This window comes from Festucalex cinctus, chromosome 7 (genome assembly GCF_051991245.1).
Source record: "Festucalex cinctus isolate MCC-2025b chromosome 7, RoL_Fcin_1.0, whole genome shotgun sequence".
NCBI classification, from domain to species: domain Eukaryota; kingdom Metazoa; phylum Chordata; class Actinopteri; order Syngnathiformes; family Syngnathidae; genus Festucalex; species Festucalex cinctus.
The window spans coordinates 16,945,980-16,967,337 of record NC_135417.1 but is presented as its reverse complement, the minus strand read 5'-3'; the positions used below and the strand labels follow the sequence as shown (position 1 = coordinate 16,967,337).

At 40.5% G+C, this 21,358-nt stretch overlaps 1 protein-coding gene across 9 annotated transcripts in view; it reads left to right on the top strand.

Annotated features, from left to right (window-relative positions):
* The window catches only part of adgrb1a (adhesion G protein-coupled receptor B1a), a 126,604-nt gene that overhangs the window by 52,038 nt on the left and 53,208 nt on the right, over positions 1–21,358 (top strand). For 3 of the 9 annotated variants that reach the window (XM_077526408.1, XM_077526414.1, XM_077526417.1), the window contains exons 3-13: positions 4,340–4,447; positions 6,896–7,060; positions 7,329–7,508; positions 8,849–9,013; positions 9,135–9,299; positions 9,487–9,588; positions 9,670–9,776; positions 13,409–13,603; positions 14,086–14,160; positions 16,838–16,946; positions 17,191–17,334. In XM_077526408.1, coding sequence (XP_077382534.1) covers positions 4,340–4,447; positions 6,896–7,060; positions 7,329–7,508; positions 8,849–9,013; positions 9,135–9,299; positions 9,487–9,588; positions 9,670–9,776; positions 13,409–13,603; positions 14,086–14,160; positions 16,838–16,946; positions 17,191–17,334 — 1,515 coding nt within the window. The remainder of the gene's footprint in view (positions 1–4,339; positions 4,448–6,895; positions 7,061–7,328; positions 7,509–8,848; positions 9,014–9,134; positions 9,300–9,486; positions 9,589–9,669; positions 9,777–13,408; positions 13,604–14,085; positions 14,161–16,837; positions 16,947–17,190; positions 17,335–21,358) is intronic. The other 6 variants (XM_077526412.1, XM_077526409.1, XM_077526411.1 and 3 more) reach the window with 6 other exon arrangements.

The following is a 21,358-nucleotide window of genomic DNA, read 5'->3' as shown; positions in this document are numbered from 1 at the left end:
GCTCATTTGAGTTGCTGCAACATGAATGTGTCCATCGTTGGTCCATGAATGGGTGCTGCAAATCATAAACAGGCTCTCTATTCAGTTTGGGAGAGCGAAAATGTTGTGTGGCATTACATTTTAGAGTAAAGTGTTCTTTTTTTGCTACAGCACAATTAGATGAAGACATTATATAAAAATGAATCAAAATTATACATACATCTAGTGATTATAACAAACCCTTCATTATTGTCAGCCGTTGGTAATTTCTGCCAATGAACATCAAAATGTTTTTCAAGAAACTCGGGCAGTCTAAGAAGAAATTTAACATCACCATGGACCAAAAGTTGCGCACCAAGAAAGAAGTTCCTGTTTCAAGAAACGACACATTCATGGCCGAGTAGTAAGAAGCATGAATGGCCAAAGATTCAGTAATTACAAATTTTGAAATTATTATTTTTTCTTTTTATAGGCGCCACCCAGATGAAGCACTGTAACTGTGATGTAGTTTGGTTATTTATTTATTTATTTTTTTAGCTTAGCTTGCAAAATTTCTCTGGTGGGTAGCTTCGGTGTTCTTAAGGTAAGCTACATTAACCCGTAATGTAGAATAGCATGTAGCTTAGCTCGCTACATTTTCCAAGTAGTTTGCCCTGGCCTACGCCTTGTATGCCCTACACAGCCTCGAAACAGCCTTAGAAATAGTGTTGTTCCGATACCGATTCCGATACCCAGCTTTGCAGTATCGGCCGATACCGATATAATACCGATACTGAAGTTTTTTTCTTCCTCAACATGAAAAAGCTGTCCTGCCATTGGTTCAGAGCATTCAAGGGCCAATAGGATATCTTAGATCGGCATGCAGTGAGCATGTCACATATCAGTGAATGACGTGCACGAGCAAGACACAAGATGCTGCATCCGAAATCCTATATTAGCGATGGAATTAATAGTATCGGCATGTTACTTGTAAGTAGTCACCGATACCGATACCACTGCTTTAATGCAGTATCGGCGCCTCTGCCGATACCAGTATCGGTATCGGAACAACACTACTTATAAGGCCTGATGGGATGAGGCTAAATCTAGCTAAAACTAGCATCAAAACACACATCAAAATGGGTTTACGATTATATTTGTGGAATATTCGTAAAAGCCGTGTCAGTACAATTAAATGAGCTCGACAGATTGAGCAAAGAAGAGTACCATTGTCAAATAGCTGAACAATTAATACTAGAAGTTGGTTGATGACAGCAAAACATGCGACCGAGTAACTTGGTACGGGACAATATTATTGGGAGGTTGTATGTAACTTTATATTGACCCTGTATATTGGACCCTAAACATGTGTATAATATTAGTTGTGTTTATAAATAATTTACTGTCACTCGTATGGTCTACCACAAAGAAAGGACAAATTCTGGTCCCCCTTACATAAGCCTCCTGAAGCACCCACACCCTGTCCACCTCCAGCCCATTGTGTATTGTGTACCAAGAGTACTGTGGGCTACAAATGTATTGCCTGTTCATAAATCCCACCAGGTTGAATGACACATTTGGCATTTTTGCAAGGTGGGTGTGTAAGTAGACTCAGACAGTTTTCATTTGTTTGTCATTGAACTCTCACCACAAGATTCAAATTATTTTGACAATTATGGCATCACTTTTTTTTTTTTTTTTTTTAAACTGGTGTATTTACAGTACCCCAATTTTCACTTTCACTTCAACTCCCCTGGCTGCCTATAAGTCTCATCATGCATAGAGATAGTATAGGCATATTCTAAAGGATATCTATTTTTTTTTTTTTTTAGTAATATTAGCTCTTCATAATGACATTACAAAGTTACCAAAAGCTTTGGAGGAGTTATGTTCCGTACCGTATGTTGGTTCCCTCTTCTTTTGAAGTCCCAAACTATAAGGAATCTGAATTGTCTACGGACGTTGGAAAACTACATACCACATCTACATGTAGATGAATTCATATCTTCTTGCTGTGCTACAGAATATGTGACAAATTGGCTTGAGCAGTGCACAGATATTTTATTTAAAAAAAAAAAAGTAGACTTTGTGAACAGGACAATGACCTTCAAGCTCACTGGCATTCCTGAAAAAACTGGCATGATCCCCTCAGGGTCTGTGTTTCCATAGTAAGCTTCTGTGTACATTCTGATATTGAGTATGTACAATACATATACTGTACTACCATGATATGCGTTCTCAGGAAGGCGTTAAAACAAGGCTTGAAATTACTCTTTTGCTTTGCAGAGCATTAATTAGACTGTCATTTAGTCAAGTGTGTTTGGGCGCGTACAGAAAATCAAAATGTTCTGTTGGTTTTATACTATTTTTGAATTCAAAGTAATACATAAGTTTGATATCAAACCTTAAACGATATATACCAGTTGCTCCAAATATGGGCAGGCTTGCAAGTAGACGTCACAATGAAATGACATCATTAAGGAATGCTCTCGTCGTATTTCATATTAAGTTAAAGGGGTGTTGTACCATAATCTGGGTCCCCATAATTAATCATCATGAAGGGCTCCTCGCCGATGTTTGTTGACAGACGTTTGGGTGGGAGATCCTAACATATGGAAAATATTTTATAAATAATGTATTAACCGGGTGGTGCCTGGAGAGTCACAGAGGCCCACAACATGCTTTAAGCCCTCAGAAAGTCTTCCTATTTCCCCCCCCGAGATGGACTTTAAAATTAATCGCACTAATTTTCGCTACGTTAATTTTACCTTCTCTCAGGTCCTGCACGTCTTAATAGTGGGTGTCTTTGGAAAAGATCAAGATCTGTGTTACAATTACACGTCACGGTGCTCACCTTACATTTGAGTCTCAAATGTTCACACACATTCGCCATTTTCTGTTCCTTTGGGAATTTTATTCTTCTCGTCCTGCTCCATTAACCAAAAAGCTTTGTTTCCACTTCCTAGTACACGTGCGTAGGTGATGTAAGCATGTTGTTCCACCAATGCCCATTTGGAGTTTTGTTTTTCAGTGTTTGTGTGAAGAACAAAATTCAAATTTTGACTCACAAATTGCAAAGCAATCCACATATCTTTCTTTGTGAAATGGATAATGGATAACTCTTCTGTGAAATCTGAATATATGAATCTGTGAAATACTGTGAAACTGTTAAGCTGCATTTGTCTCTTAATTGTCTTCTGACTTTGTGGGAACAGTTTGGAGATGGTCATATTCTGTTCTAACGTGATTGCACTCCACTGCTAGGGCAGGTCTGTAATTGAATTCTTGGATGGGTTGGTGTCGAAAAACAGCCAGCCTCAAGCACTGATTTTTCAACCCAATAAAACCTTGCAATAAATGACATTGGAGAATTTAGGTCTTCTCAGTGAACATGTTCGTGTCAAGTACCATACGTTTATTTGTATGGCCCTTAATCACTAAAGAGTCTCACAGGGCTTCACAAGCCCACTGTTGACATATACTGTATTAGCAACATCCCTTGAGCTAGCCCCCCCGAAATCATGATGCCCAGCGAGCAATCTGAGGCAGACTGAGTACAACACGAACAGAGTCGTTCCCTAGCTATACTCGTATTTTTCATGTTGATGCCGTGCGACCTCACAGCTGCCAGAAGGGACTGAGACCTGTGATGCTGTTTCGCTTAAAACCCGGAAATGTATTTGTATTGTGCGGGAAAGGGTGTAGGTTGACATTGTTCGCAAAATATGCCAAACACAACACAATGAAGAGAATTTATTTAAAAAAATAATAATAAAGTAACTCTACGTCAATAACATGGACTTTTTTTGTGGTTGATTATTATTCGTCTTTGTGTATTAAGAATGTTGGCGTGTTTGGAGCTTCTGGGAGCACAGCACTGAGTGAGTAGGGGCACAACATAGCTATTGTGTGGAGGCATAAAATGCAACATGAATTCATATTTATTGCTTTACCTTCTTCTTTTTAAAACTGATCCTTGTTTGTAACCACATGCACATTTTTCAAACTATATTTGTGTTTTCGTAACCAAAATCCTTCCTTCAGCGTCTTAGCATCTGAAATATTGCACTTTATCCCCATGAAAAAACAAAACAAAACAAGCACTACAATATTATTATTTTTAATTTGTAATAATATTTATTATTATTATGATTTTTTTTACTTTATTTATTTATTTATTTATTTACAATTGACATATTTTCCTTGGGACTTTTGGATGCCTGGAGAACAGAAAAAATTTTGTTCCTTTTAAATTGAATTAAAGTTAAATTGCAACAAAAATAATGACCAACATTTTTTTTGTCTCAAACGTATACTCCATTCAAGCTGCCTTGATTTCTAACCCATGCTTCCACTCTCGCCCTTGCTCTTACCCTCTTAGGTGAAGACCTGCATATTTCTCGCAGTCAGTCACTACGTTCAGTGGACAGTCGTAAGCAGCTTGACGTTGCAGACAAGCCTCACAGTGGACAGCAAAACCCTCAGACAGGTAAGAGAGTTACATGAATACATACATACTCTTGAGCAAAGCATCGTCTCCACCACCCAGCCCAAGTAGCGCAGCACTCTTTGTGCACCTCTTCCAATCTCTCCCTGCTTCCTTGCATGTGTGAGACCTGAGGCGATGTGTTTTGTGCAACACAGAGATTATACGTACATTGGCGCGTGAGTTGAATTTCCCCGAGAGGAACACTAGTGAGTATGATAAATTCAAAATAGTCTAAATCAGACCTTGTTCGTCTGTCTCTGATATCGCTCTGCTATTGTATAATCATTTTGCTGTGAGATATTGCAAGATGTTTGTGGTTGGGGGCGCCAGTTGCATGAGACAGACAATAACTGCCTGTTCATGTCTGTAGATATGACAACTTTGTCTCAGGAGAAATAAACAGACACTTTTAAGCCAGCCATTAGGTTGTATTTTAACCATCTCCTTGCATGCAAGTTTTTAGCAAATTGTAAACTAAAACATTGACATTTTCCTTAACTTTTTTTTTCAACACCGTTGAAGCACATGGCCAAGTGCACTATAGTAGAGTGGGTAAAAAGAAAATGTTTTGCTGTGAATATCTAGAATGTCACAAAAACACCGTTATGTGCAGCCGTAGCCACTGACACATTGACTGACATATCCTTAATTCGTTTTCGTTGAAAACATGTCCAACCAAGGAAATAAAATACCGTTTTAAAACATTTTTATTCACAGTAAATAGTCGGAGATGTTTGCACCAGTGCGTCATTACAGATATGGTGGTCACGTCATATGCAAGGAGTGAGCTAGCTTACTGCATTCGGCTACTATAAAGTGCAGGAATATAGTGAATGAGAGGTGAGGGGAACATTCGGACACAGCCCGTATGTCACTGAGTGTCGCAGGTGTGCACATGTCGAGTGTTGTTTTCCGTCAGGGTTCATTCCACATTACAAAATGTTGCACATGCCTTTGCCAGACACTCGCAAACCGTTTTTATGCTCACAAGCAGTTTTTCTTGTCACTTTGAACATGTTGAAAATTTGATGGTTGGCAGTTCCGTATGTCTCAGCTATCCACCGAATTAGAATATTAACCGGGGCACGTTTGAGTGCATCTGATTGGTTGATCCCCATTCAAATACTATAGAGGACACTCTTTTTTTTCTTTTCTTTTGAAAGTGGAAGTTAAACATTTCTTGACATTAATATGTTACATGTGACCTCACAAGTCTAAACATGACATTCTGATTAATATCCCATTTGTGGAATGTGAGCTATGAAGCAAAATCCAGCCATTTTTTTTTATCCATCTCAGGGGAGGCCATTTTGCCACTTGTGGTCGACTGAAGATGACATCACAGTTGTGCTCATGCAACAACCAATCAGAGCTCACCTGTTTTCTGAAGCTGAGCTGCGATTGGTAGTTACCTGAAACCTGAACAACATTGATGTCATCTTCAGTCAACAGCATGTGGCAAAATGGCCGCCCCCTGAGATGGATAAAACCGGCTGGATTTTACTGCTTTAACTCATATTCCAGTTCAATTATTTTCTGCCATGCCCCTCCTAGTAAGAAGAAAACATCTCGCCCCCCCGCCCCCCCACGCAACTATAAATAGGATCATTTGTCTATGAAATTGTTATAAGCACACCTCTGCATAACACTGTATCCATATTAACGTATAAGAGAATAAAAAAAAAAAAAAAAAGAAATATGGACCAACTTACAACAAAGAATAGCTTTATTAACTGTAACAGAAAAGATTTAAAGTGCATCTGAAATTCAAAAATAAAATTAAATCCTTAATTAAATTATAAACATTTTTTGACTCACCATGTCAAACCATATGATACGGAAAAATAAAATTACATAAAATCAATTAATAATAATGCATTCAAACTGATTACCAACATTAACTCAGGAGCACAATCATAAAAAAATTAAAAAAAAAACTTTAACCTGCAAAACAAAAGTATAAAATAATTTGTACACCACCGAGCGAATGCTCCCTGCGCACACTCTGCCAATAATGAGAGCGCCACTGCCCCCTAATGTAGTGGAGGTGCAATTGCACTTTATTCTAGGACAGTTAAAAAAAAAATAAAATAAAATAAATAAAATCATGTTCCCCGAGGTCAAACGCGCCCCCTTGATGGAGTCTCGCGCCCAAATTATGGGGGGCCCGCCCCACTATTTGAGAAGCACTGCACTAACACAATATCAACCAGAATACCACATTTCTAGAATTTTGTTTTTTAATATTATCTTTGGAATTGAGGAACATGATTTCAAGAAAATTGTGCGTGTTTCAAGGGGGCTGCTGCATTGTAGCATGGCAAAAAACTTCCCCCCATCACACAAGTCCCTTAGAGGCTCAATCCTGCATGCTAATTAGTTCTGGCCCTCTCCTTTCCTCTTCCTCTTTTTTCTACTTCCCCATTCTTCCCCGCCCTTCCTCCTCAGTAGACTCCACCTCAGGTGAGGAGTGGTCAGCATGGAGTGTGTGTTCTGCTACATGTGGGGAGGGCTGGCAGAGTCGCACTCGTTTCTGTGTCTCCTCCTCGTACAGTACCCAATGTAGTGGGCCACTGCAAGAGCAGAGAACTTGCAACCCTGCTGTTTGTCCAGGTAAGTTCCCCTTCCCAGTCCGCCCAGCCAACTCCCTGCGCTCGCCAAGCCCTCTCCTTGATGCTTCCGCACTCATTCTAGCATACCCAATCGGCTACACAGCAGACTATATGCCCTCAATGTGGATTAAGTATTTGTTGCCCATAAGAAAAAAGAAAATGACTTTCAACAACAAACATTGGATCAAAATTTCTAAACATGGAAATAAAAATTGTGATGGATTTGACAATAATATTATGGATGTTGCTGTATGTAAATCATACTGCAGCTTCTCTATTTGCAGTTGCTGGCGCTTGGGATGAATGGTCACCATGGAGTTTATGTTCGTCAACATGTGGCAGAGGTTTGAGAGCCCGAACACGAACCTGCACCCCTCCACAGTTTGGAGGAGAACCCTGTGAGGGTCCAGAGCAACAGACCAAATTCTGTAATATTGCTGTCTGTCCAGGTGAGAAACATATTGTATCTGTTATCTGAAAAATGTTTTCGAAACTATCCATCCATCCATCCATCCATTTTCTTGACCGCTTATTCCTCACAAGGGTCGCTGGGGGGTGCTGGCGCCTATCTCAGCTGGCTCTGGGCAGTAGGCGGGGGACACCCTGGACTGGTTGCCAGCCAATCGCAGGGCACACAGAGACGAACAACCATCCACACTCACACGCACACCTAGGGACAATTCGGAGCGCCCAATTAACCTGCCATGCATGTCTTTGGAATGTGGGAGGAGACCGGAGTACCCGGAGAAGACCCACGCGGGCACGGGGAGAACATGCAAACTCCACCCAGGAAGGTCCGAGCCTGGACTCGAACCGGAGACCTCAGAACTGGGAAGCGGACGTGCTAACCACTCGACTACCGTGCCGCGTTTTCGAAACTAATTTAAATTTAATTTAATTTAAAACCAATAATAGGTGTCCATGCTTTTTTTCCTCCTCAAAATATTTTCTCTCTCTCTGTCTCTCTCTCTCTAATATTAGGGGTGTCAAAAAAGTGCAATGTATTACAGCGTTAACAAAGGAAAATGCAATTAAACGTTTTAATGAACTTACAGCTCTAGTTCAAACCAAGTGACAAATTGTGTGGTAACAAATAGCCTTCTTTCTCCGAATTACCACATCATGACGCAATCAGCCTTGCAGCCAATTTGAAATTTGCTCAAGGTTCTTTTGGGTTGCCCCTGAGAGTGATTGCTAAATTGTTTTTAATGCATTCATAATGCCCCCATTGATCTCCAGGTGAGAAATAGGTCTATGAAGCTGAAGACTGTAGCTTGTCCAGCTCCCTTTACGTAATGTTCTTTATTATGTGGCAAGTTAGAACTACTTTTCTGAGGTTGTTTGCCTTACTGGGATTCTAGCATGCCTGGAAAGTATGGCCAGACAGGTTGTCTTCCACAGTACTGATCCTGTGAACGTTTCCAGCTCCTGGGGTTCAAATATACCCCAGGATGTCTGTTCAAAGCAGTCCTGTAATTTGGAGAGTGCATTGTCCGGCCAGCTTTTGTGGTGAACCTGACGTTATGTCTGGGATGGATGTAAACTGGGGAAAGAAGGTGTGAGAGATGATCTGACTGGTTGAGGTTGGGCAGGGATAATGGCTCTGAATTCCTCTTCCAGCAGAACACTTGACATGTTCAGAGAAATTCTGGGTTACATCGTTTAAGAGTGCCTTGTTAGTCACCTGCAGTTATGTGGACCATCACTGCCGCTGTGCTGCCAAAACTTAATGACACACCTAACTTGTTCTTTCTGTGCTTTGCAAATGTTCTGTCCGAACAAATCTCAGTGGACGGCGAGTGGAATGAGTGGTCAAGTTGGAGTTCCTGCTCATCTTCATGCTCTAATGGCACCATGCAACGGACGAGAGAGTGTAACGGCCCCTCATACGGAGGTTCTGAATGCAGAGGAGATTGGCTTGAGACTGTTGAGTGCTTCCTTGGAGAGTGCCCTGGTAAGAGAGAGTTTATTTACATATTAACCCTTTATACATGTCTTTATACGCACGACTCCTGTGTGTCTATCAACCAATTACAGTTTTTGCAAGTGGTCTAAAATTACAAATGTCCTTTTAGTGGATGGCAGGTGGCAGCCCTGGTCTTTGTGGTCAGGGTGTTCCAAGACTTGTGGTGGGGGTAACCAGCAGAGAAACAGAATTTGTTATGGGCCCTTTTTTGGAGGGCAGCCTTGCCCTGGAGAACTAGAAGAGGTCAGACACTGTAATGAAAAAAGATGCCCGGGTGAGTAAAATATTGCATTCTGCGTGCTAACATTTGAGAAATGCGAAAACCACTCAATCAAACGTTTCAGCAGTTTATCATTCAATAGCATGAGAAAGAGTGTCCAAACGTTTGCCTGGTAGTGCATATGATTTGCTGATGACACAGTCCATTTCAACAAATTGATCCATGTTTTTGGTGCCATTAGAACCTCATGAAATATGTGGCGAGGACACCTATTCCAACGTTGTTTGGAAGATGACGCCTGCTGGAGATACAGCAGCAGTACGATGTCCTCCAAATGCAATGGGTGAGCTTCGGCCAATCAAAATTTGAATATTACAATACGCATTGGCAATATACAACTATAGTTACATCTGTCTCCTCACAGGGTTGATTTTGCGTCGCTGCATCCTTGATGAGGAGGGTATTGCATACTGGGAGAATCCAACCTATATGAAGTGCATTTCCAATGATTATCGCAGCATACAAACTTTGGTGAGCCTCATATTTGTCAGCTGAAGCTGGGAAATTGTCCATGATGTGTAAATAGCAGTGATGTGATCCACAGGCTGCTTTGGTTGTCAACATACAGTTAATCATAAATCAAAGTCAACATAAATCATTGACCTCTGATTGATTTCACCTACACAGTAAATTATGTGTGCATTAGTGCAAATTTGACTTTTAGAGTAAGTTTGACCATTTAGATAGGGACCAAAAAGACTCAGTTTTAGAGTTGGCTAAGATTCACACTAGAAAGAGAGTAAAAAAAATAAAAATAAAAGTCACTCAAGGGTGAGGAACAAACTCACGACCTTCAGCTTGGGAGACTGCCACACTACCACCTGAGCTATGCCCTTCCTACTTTTTGCTTTTCTCCACAAGACCAAAAACAATGTCTTTGGTCTCTTGGGGAGGAAGATTCCATGGAATCAGCTGCAGCTAACACAAGCAATATATTAGCAGAAAGCAGGAGCTGCGTGGCTCAGGGAGTAGATCGGCTGTCTCCCAAGCTGAAGGTCGTGACTTTGTTCCTCCACCCTTGAGTCATTTTTATTTTTTCAAATTCCTTAATTTACTTTCTTCCAAGTTTAAATATTACTAGTACTCTAAAACTGAGTGTATTAGGTCCATATCTAAATCGAGTCATATTGACACTACGGAATTTACTGTGTACATATGCATTTCTTGTCTCTATCATATCAACACACAGCCATCCATTTCCATGCCATTTGTCCTCATTAGGGTCATGGGTAATTGGAGGCTATCCCAGGTGACTTTGGGCAGGAGGCAGGATATTGGTCTCACCACATAGAGGGAAAGCAAAACAAGCCTTTACATTCACATTTACACCTATGAGTAGTCAAGCAAGGGTAATTACATTTTTAGGCCTCAGACCTGATTAAGTATGTGTCGATGAGTCCAATGTTGAAAGTCTACCCCTTCTGGCTGCCCGCCAATTTGATGGCGAGGGTGCAACGTTTGAGCAGGCAGGGACCCAAAGTTGGTCAGATCAATCAGGGTCTTGTCACATCCTCTGGTCCAGAACCATGGAAGACGTTTGCGCTTAAGTAATGTAGGCAAGGAAAACCTGCCAAAGTTTATTTAGCTGGCTCTGACACAAAAAGCGTGAGTCTTGCAACAGTGAGTAAGTACAATGAGTTTATTCTCAGCAGGGAAATGTCAAGATGGGAGAATCAATTTTCTTTAGGCAAACGTGACTTTTTATACACAAGGTGATGCCCAGTATGGGCATGGGGATGCCAATTTGGAAAGCTATTTGTTCTTTTTTATTTATTTGTTTATGTTTTTATTTAGTTTTTTGCTGAGTGGATATTTTTTACAATGGTGTCATCGCACACAGAGCACCTGTAGACTCAATGGTGTATACGTACGTGTCTTGCTTCATCTCATACATGTGTGAGGCTGTGCTAAGCAAAACCAGATGCATAAACTATTTTTAATGTGGTCAGACTAATGTTTAACTAACTGGAGTTTTCAAGCAAGGCCTGAGTAATAACGGGATCAAAATTTCTTGGTACATCATTTTACAAAAAAAAGAAGAAGAAAAAAAAACTGACGTTCAGTGCTTACAGAAATTTTCAATACAGGTTCAAGAACATTTCCAATCAAATCAAATCACACTTTATTTATATATCACTTTTCAACACAAAGTGCTGTGCAAATTAAGGTACAAAATAAAAATAATAACATCCCCTCCCCCTAACTTCCTCACGAGCACGCACACACACGCAACCACAAGAACGCTGCATGAAAAGAACATGATGGGACACAGAGAAACCATGTGTAGAAAAACACCCATGGGGAGCTCACCACACTGGGATTGTTGACAGACCAAGGCCACAGGGAGTGCTGCAATCCCAGAGACCCCCTGCCCAAATTAAACTGGGGTAGTCCCCGCATATGGTGAAGATTCCTTCCTTCCTCCCTAAGGAGCCTCCAGGACGAGTTCAAATGCCAAAAGAAGCAATTCAAAATGAATCCAACTTCCAGCCAGTTAAGGAATGCACCATTGGTCACGTTGCACTCTTATTGGAAGCATAGGTAATCGGTGTTTCCCATCAATTGGCTCGGCGATAATCTGGTTCCTCAGACTAGCTGTGGCAGATTTGTTACTTCTTCAAACTGCTATAAAAACTGTTAAGCTTTGTGCCTTGAGTTTTCAATAATAACACAATATGTAAGTCACAACCTTTAGATGTTATCTTTCTTTCCATTATGGTTTCAAGTGCTCCTGTGACAGTCTACATTTTACTATATATTTTTTTGCAATGTTCACAGAATTGCTGCAGATCTAGAGTAGCAAACGTGTCATTGTCATAGTATTTCGCAGTTTAATTGAATGTTTGGACACATACTGTTGAAAATGTTTGATGTAACAGTATGAAGATGTGACAAATCTGTGTATACAAAGAAGATGATTAGTGTGCACAAATAGAAATCAACCTGACTTTTTTTAACAGATGTGTTCCCTTTAAATATTGTGAACATGACGACGGCGATATTGTGGCAGTTTTAATATCACAATATCACGATATTGCCATTATCGTTACATCCCTAGCTATTACCGGACGCAGCACATTCTTAGTGAATATACCCCTGAGAATACAGGGGGCACCAAAACAACAGTGATTGCAAATACTGTTACTTAAATTGATATAACTCACTGAATACAAAATAATTAATCAAAATCAATTAAATGTAAATATCAGTGCTCATTATTCGGAATTTCGGAAAGCACGTCACATCTACATTTAATGATCTGGTTATTACTAACACAAATGAAATACTAAAACGTAAATATTTAAATATGTTTCATCACTGTAAATGTTCCATTTATTGTTAGCTGTGAACACTTGTAGCGTATGAGGTAGGTAGAAATTTGACATCGTATTAGGTTTCTTTAACAGTAACATGATCTTGTCACCACCACCACCATTACGTGTTCGCCACCAGTGGATGATCCCCAGCTCATCTAAAGCTACTGAAATGTTCTAATATAATTATAATATATTTTCAATCCCTATGTCGAGTGGTTAGCACGGCCGCTTCCCAGTTCTGAGGTCTCCGGTTCGAGTCCAGGCTCGGACCTTCCTGGGTGGAGTTTGCATGTTCTCCCCGTGCCCGCGTGGGTCTTCTCCGGGTACTCCGGTCTCCTCCCACATTCTAAAGACATGCATGGCAGGTTAATTGGGCGCTCCGAATTGTCCCTAGGGTGTGCGTGTGAGTGTGGATGGTTGTTCGTCTCTGTGTGCCCTGCGATTGGTTGGCAACCAGTCCAGGGTGTCCCCCGCCTACTGCCCAGAGCCAGCTGAGATAGGCGCCAGCAGCCCCCGCGACCCTTGTGAGGAATAAGCGGTCAAGAAAATGGATGGATGGACAATCCTTATGTAACAAACACCTATGCAGGATTACTGAGGCATAACGCAAGTAGGATGCACAGGGAAGAAAAATTATATTGCAAAATTCATACTCACAAATTCAAATCCATTTTACTCAAATCTCGACTTAACCAACCATCATGCAAACCTGTGTAAGTAATAATTACACTTTACGCTATGCTGTTCTAATTAACAAAAATGTTGCGGTCTAACTGTTTTTGTCAGACTCGAGAACATTTATCCAAAGCGCAGCGAGGCCTTGTGGGTGATGGAGTCTCTGAAGTGATGACTAAACTGAGGGTGACTTCCAGTGATGGCACCAGCTACAGCGGTGATTTGCAGGCCATTTTGGATGTGTTGAAGAACATGACTGAGATCTTCAGGAGAGCATACTACAGTCCCAGCAGTGCAGACATGAGGGTAATTTTTTTGTTCACTAGCTTTTCCCCACATACATTATATCATGGCTGTAACAGTGATTACATACATGTTTATAGTCAGGCGGAATATTATGTCAAAGTTAATGGTACACAGTTACCATGTGTTCACTCAATTAGTGGACATGCAGAAGTAGGACAATCACATTTCAATGATTGGCCTGACATGGTGGCCAAGTTGCCTCAAAAACGAACGAATTGATCTTATTAACTGTTTACGACAGCTGTTTCCATAAATGAATTGATGACGTGTATTTAAAGTATACATAAACCTCTTTCTTATGAAATATCAATATGGAAATGTGTTAAACTTTTTAACTACTAAAATTGTCAAGGAATGTTTAACATACCCACACAAGATTTTTATTTATTTTTTTAAATGTTTTTTTTTAAAATATATTTTCAAATGTTTGATAGTATATCATATACTTTCTGATTTGCCAAACATATTTTTCTCTGTTGTAGAGCTTTGTCCAGTCGGTTAGTAATCTACTAATGGAAGAAAACAGAGTACGATGGGAAGAAGCTCAACTGGTAATGGTAATCTTTTTTTGTAATCACATTTGTAGAAGAACTCAAAAAAGAAACTCCTAATACACCAAGATGCATACATGTTTTCATGACAAGGCATATTAAGCAACATGAGAACAATTCTATATCTCAAAGAATGAAATGGCCATATTCAGAAAACTTATATATGATTTGGGACACATAACTGTGAATTTTTTTTTGCATTAAAAGTTTGAAAAATATTACTTTATAATATTATTCCCTAGAAATATTTATGATTTGAATGATGATAACTGCCAATAATTCACATACCCATACAAGTAAAATTATCTACATATTATTCCATCCTTATATCATTGACCAGTTCAAAGTGTACCTCAACTCAACTGTCGCCCTAAAACAGCTGGGATAGGCTCCTGCACCCTGGTGTGGATAAGCGGTCCAGTTGGTGTTTGTGTGTGAGACACTGCAATGGCAGAACATCTACTATATATGTAGAAATGCTGATTTGTGAAAAATCTGCAATTTTTTTTATAAATTGCACAATTTTTTTTCCAGAGCTGTATACGGTATCTAAAATTATTAGATCATCTGATGAAAATGTAAGTTTGTTCGCTTACAGATAAATGAACTGTGGCGGTCTACATGCTAGGCTAAAAACTAGAGCTACCTGACCATCGTTGCCTAGCCTGTTCTTAGCCAATATCTGATTGCTCAACAATAAGATGGATGAGTAGAAAGCCAGGATTACCACCCAGTGAGAAATCAGGGAATGTTGTGCTCTAAATAACAAAACGCCAGACTCGGCCATCCAGCTTGACACACACGCCGTCCACTGCGAGACCACACAGTTGCCTCAGGCAAAAACAAAGGAGGTGGAGTGTGCATCATTGTCAACAACAGATGGTTTGCAAACGTTAAGGTGATGGACATCAAACTGCTGGTGGTAAAATGCAGATGATTTTATTTCCCTAGAGAGTTCAGTCCTGTGTCCATGTTGCTGTATATAATATATTTATTATACTACACAGCGAGCCGACAGCACAACAATGCTTGCTCTACTGCGAGATGTCATTGATAAATGGTGGGAGAGTTCAACCACTCTGACTCAATGTCTCCCACCTTCCCCAGGACGAGGTCAAAGTTTTGTCAGAGATGGGATTTGAAACTCCTGACGCTGCAAGAATCTCACAATTCATTTAAGGTTTTCCAGCTCAGAACAACCAACCACCAAGTGGTGATTAGTTGAAAGCTCCGCCCCTCACCTCAGCATCCGAGATATGCGTCTGCAAGTCCGATGACATGACCACAAAGTCAATCACTGAATCGCGGCCAAGTAAATGTTTGGGACACTCTAATGTCTAATGTCACTCTAATGGAAAATCCATTACGAGCACAGAAGTCCACTAACAGAATACCACTTGGAGAACAAGGGAGTCTCCAAGCACTCCAAAAGGGGTGGATACCCTGAGTTGCTGTTTGGTGTAATAGAACTATTAACCTGGCAATAGCCAGATTAATATTGTGATTCACTAAAGGGAGTTCTCCACATTATCAATCTGGGACTGCTCCATGATGATTTGGTCGGGAAAGGCGGGACATTCTATACAATACTTCGAGCTGATTGTACGATGTGGTATTGTGCACGTTTTGTTTTGACCAATCATGGCCACAGATGGAAATGTCGTCTTCGTTCTCGTCGAAGGGGGAAAAAAAAGCACAAGCATCTTAACCGGTTAAAAATGCATGAAGCGCCTCTCGTTTAACATTCAACAGGGAAACGGTGAGTAATTCTGCAAGAACAGAATTAATTGCAGCGTCCATTCGTCCATGTTAGGTTTGTTTGCCCCAGCCTTGGCGCTGGCTTCCTGGTTTCGTCACAGCTGCATATCACACCCTAAACACAATGTTGCTCTGTGATTGGTGGTTCGGATCGGTGGATATCAATGGGCTCGGTATGAGATGTATTCTCAGGAGTTTGCGAACTCACAAATACTGCGAGAATTCATCTTGGCGAGCAAGGATATAGAACGATCCCCTCCCAAAGGCAGAGTCGTCCACTGGGTTACCCTCAAAGTACAGACTCTGAGCTGGGGGCAATAAGGTATTCCCACACCTGCTTAGCACCTCCCACCTCTCATTAGGGCCAAGTCTCGCTGTGGTGAAAATTAATTATATGACATACAGTACATGGTTGTGGTTTGTTTTTATAGCGTCAAACAAATATACACACAAAAGTTTAACTCATTCACTGCCTTTGACAAGTATACTTGTCAATTGTATTTTTTAGAGCGGTGCTAAATGGGGGCGAATCTGTGCATGCTCCACTGTAAATATCAAACTTGGAAACAACTTTACTGATGCCCAACCACCAGTAGATGACATCATAGCCCCATTTTATAGGAAATAAACACAGTTTCAGAGTCCATGGGAGAAATGGCTGTATTTTGGCAAACCTACATTTTTCTGCTGTCAATTATAAAAGAACGGGACGGGACAAAAAGTAGGGAGTCTATTCTGTTATTTGGTAGATTCGGTTTATATATAATTATTGAATGGAATATCACGTGAGTATTGGAAATGTAAAAATTTTCTATAATGACTGGCAGTGATTAATTTCCACTCATAGATCACAAGAAATATAAAAATGACACAACCTTGTTTGATTAAAATAACTTTTGTGTTGTGTTTTACATTGTCTTCACAGCTGGGCCCTAACATCAAAGAGCTTTTCCGCTTGATTGAGGACTTTGTGGATGTCGTTGGTCTGAGAATGAAAGACTTTCAGGACATGTATGAAGTAACAGATAACATAGGTAAGCCTTGACAATTATTCACAAGCTGTGATTTATAATATAAAATGATAAAAATTTTGGTTGAAAATGAAGTTACTAACTGCTTAAAGCCCAGCTCGTTTACGTGCCCGTTGATGAGAAACACCTGTGACTAAAGCCAGTCTGTGGCATACAGCTTTCTAATGTCCCCATTCATGCATTCTTTACTGGTCGATTAAGGGTATTCTTTGGGAATGTGTTCATAAAGTTGTCATCTCTGTTACAGTTTTAAGCATCCACAAGCGTCCAATGCTGAGCAACGCCGATATCAGCTTCCCGATGAAGGGCTGGAGGGGCATGGTGGATTGGGCCCGCAACTCAGAGGACAGAGTCATCATCCCAAAACATATTCTGCTAACAGGCAAGCCAGGTTGAGTGCTGCACACACTAAGCTATGGATAGGGTGATTGATTGATTGATTGAGTGATTGATTGGCTGGCAATGGACGTACACTACTAAGAAATTGCAAATGTAATGGCTTAGTTATTGGCTGCAGCTCTAGAAGCAGAAGCAACCCTACGGGAAAGAAAAAAAAGAGAGTGGAGGAAAAAAAATAGTAGGTCAGTATTTAAAAAAAAAAAAAAAAAAAAAGCATAGTAGTGACTAGTCATGGCCTGTGCGGTGTTTTTTTTGTAATGTTAATTAATAAACAGAGACCTGACAAGCACGAGGATTGCATGGAAAACTCCTGCCAATAAATAACATCAGAAGAAATATTGGGAGTGCTTGTGACCAGAAGTGAGAGAGCACGAGAGATGTTAATGACATGGACTACAACGTACGAATGTGAACAGGTAGAGATGGTAGCCAAGTGTTTGGTGCTTCCTTTTGAGTTCTTCCAACTAGGCATATGGTAGCTTAACTAACAGGTAACCCAGGCCATGCCTGAGTCAGCCATAGTTATAAGCTTTATCAAATGTTTGGTTTGTCAATTTATACAATATACACTAATGGGTGGCTTCTGCCAGACCCACTGGTAACAAAGTGGGGTTCAGTGTCTTTCCCAAGGACATTTCTACAGCAGACAATCAGAGCCAGGATTCAAACCGCCAACACTTAATTCACTGGACGACTTGCTCAACCAACTGTGCCTCAGTTGGTCGAGCTGTATCCTCTTTTAAATAAAACAACATGCAGCAATTCCCTCGGAATTGCTGTAGCGGGACAAATACTAATTCTGTCAGGCCAGAGATGCATCCCCGTGTCACGATAGGCAACTGCACGACAACTGCCGGAGATTGGCTTTGCAAAATTTCAAAGTTGGACTTTTAAAATTCGAGCATGCCCTCAGCCCTGGGATATGCAGAAAATGTTCGGACAGATGTTTTAAACTTGAAAAAATTTGGAGCACCGGAGGCCCAGCAAGGGCCGACCCTCCAGGCAATTATGGTCGCTTTGGTGCATCATTCCGCATCGGCAGGCGTACACCCTGGAGGTGGAAAGTCAAGCTAACCCTTATAGATTGAATTTAAAATATTGCGACCTACGAACAATTTGGCTTCTGAAAAACTTCTTGGAACGCAGTGTTCATATCTAAAGAAAGGAAATCTGGTGTGAGAGAAACTGCATGTAAACTGCTCATTTCCACATTCGCTCATAATTAAGCCATGAAGAGTCTAATCCTTGTGATATTTTTAGAGGTTGAAGTGTGCATAAGTAGAGATGTCCACATAAATTCTGGTGCCGATTGATCGTTGTTTTTGGAAATTATGTACAATGTATGTACAATGATTTTGAATGGATAATTTGTGTCCAGTTAATCCAATGACTCCCACCAAGACATGGAAAGAGGGAGGCGGTGTGGCTGTATTGCTGACTCGAAAGGGATGGTTCGAGAGTAGTTAGTTATTTCCTATTTCTCCAAAATAATCTGAGAAAATTAAAAATGCAAGATAATGTAATTTTCCTGATTGGAAAAAGAGTTTTTGAGTGAAACATGGACCATCCCACCCAAAGCACTGAAAACATAAAGTTAGGTCAACATATTCTTTGTAAGTTTACTTACAAAGTACTTTACTTCAAGCAAGATTAATGAATGACTTGACAAGTAAGTTTAACTATTAGATTTCAATTAGCCTTACAAAATGAGTACATGTAAGTTTTCTCTGATTTTAATTAAGATAACTGAATATTATCTGCAAGTAAGTTTACTCTTGAGATTTCACATAAGATTAACTGGTAAATGGGTTTTCACTTGTCTAATGTTTTTCTACCTTCGGGATACTGAAAGAGCTTTAACACATTCATCCACTGATGATGCTATTGCGCTATTGTACTGATGATTGCTATGCTATGCAGCATCAGGAGCAACTGTGTGGTTCAGTATCTTTCTCAAGTACTTGGGATCCAATCCACAACCTTTGGTTATGCTTTCACTTATCTTACTAAAGCTGTACATACTTGGATAAAAAGAGGCTTTCCGGACATCCAGCCCAAACTAAAGAAGTGAGTGCTGAAGTATTCACAATTAGCTTTTCAACTTGCAGTGCGTAAACAATCCAAAGTAAAACCTTGAACTTTAAGAGTTAAAACAAGATGGGATTATGGTTGAGAGCATCTGAGGACGGTGATTGAAAATGTCAGTAAGGACATTCACCAACTTGTCAGCACAAACTTTTAACACCCGTCCTACGATGTTGTCTGGGCCCTTTTCTTTCCGAGGGTGACCCTTTTAAAATCCTCTGTGCGGTCGCTCAGATTGATGGCTGGCAGGCTTGAAGGTGGTGAAGAGGGTATTCATCCACATAAGCCTAATTTGCTGCAGACAATGGCATCCTCTGTGCCATGTAGGTAACAAATTCAACATTCAATGATGTCGACCTCCTCAGTACATCTCGGTAACTGCTTCAGCTATTGCTGATATTGGTGCGATCATCTTGGGAGGCTGTCTTGAATGCAGCTTGTATATCCCAGTCTATATGCATGGAAGTAACCAGCAGAGCTGAGGCTGCTCCTTCTGGCCAGACCTTGATGTTTTTAATCTCCGCTCTGTTTTGTCAGTGGCTTGTGTGTTGGCATTAACATAAATTAGGTGGTCTAAATGGCTGGGGTGGGGGAGGCGTCTCATGTATGTTTGCACAAAGCAGATCCCTTGTGTTTGCAGTCCCGTGCTTTTGCAGTCTACATATTGTTTGAATTTCTTTCCCCACCAACCGGTTTTGATAAACCAGAATATGACACACCCGGCAAAAATAAATAAATAAAAATAAAAAGTGAAGTGAGTGTAAAAGCCAAGATCAGGCTGAGTCATAGCCTGTCATGAAGTCCAACGTGGCCAGTTCCTAAATGAAGCTGATCTTCAGTGACTGTTCCTACAGTGTGACTATTTTCACATTCTAATAGACACCCCCAACATATGCAAATATTGTCCATTTTACAGAGCTACAAAGTAAAAATTAAGCTTGCAGTGCACTGTTCAAACAAACCAACCTCATTTTGAAGAAATTATTTGAATCACTGATTTATGTTACCTCCAGGCAAGTTTTTCTTTTGTTGGACACAGACAATCTGGCTTATGTGCATTTCAGATACGTCGGACTAAATTTAGATGAATAGGAAACATAATACATAATCTCCTTTACACACATACATGCACGACGCACTTGGTTCACCCCGGATGCCCACGAAAGCTCAGCTGTTGCCTCGGAGCTACATTCTCTGCCTGCAGCCTGGCATACTATGAAGCTGGCATATAGGATGTTTTCAGATGGCTCAGCAGATGGGAGTTGTTTTTCACCCTTGACACATCAGCGGGAAATAAGTGTTCTTCTTGCCTAGGGCCTCGCTGTACCTGTGCCAGATTTGATCCTTCACGTCTGTCTGTCTGTCTATTTTGAGCACGATGGTTTTTGCTCACGGTTTTTGGTTGGGTTCGGTATGTGTTCACGCTTCGAAAACTCAGTTATGTCTTGTATAGGTGGCAACCACTGACTGACAAGGACTCAGTCAAAAGCCAAACAATAGTTAAGTTAAAACTGAAAGAATCAAAGCATGTTATTGAAATATATATTTTTTGCTCTAGCTGTGCCAGCATGCACACAAGGGTAGCACACATTGAGAAGTACTAGGGTGGCTGTACCTACGCAGGCCTGAGAAAAGGGGAAAAAAATTCAGAGTTTATATTATCAGTCCATCCATCCATCCATTTTCTCAGTCTTTACTCTTTAACTTTCAGTTTTAATGAATACTCTTAAATTAAAAGTGAGCTTGGGAACTTCAAGTGAATATGTATCTAAGGGAGTCTATCCAAAGCCAAATTTATAGTTGACTAGTCATGTAGGCCACCTCCATACTAAAGAGCTGGAGGAGTTGAAGCAGCATGGGTGACCTGCATTTTCCTCAAACAAAGGCCACGGTTCAAACAATGACTGCAACATTAAAATTCTAAATCCTGA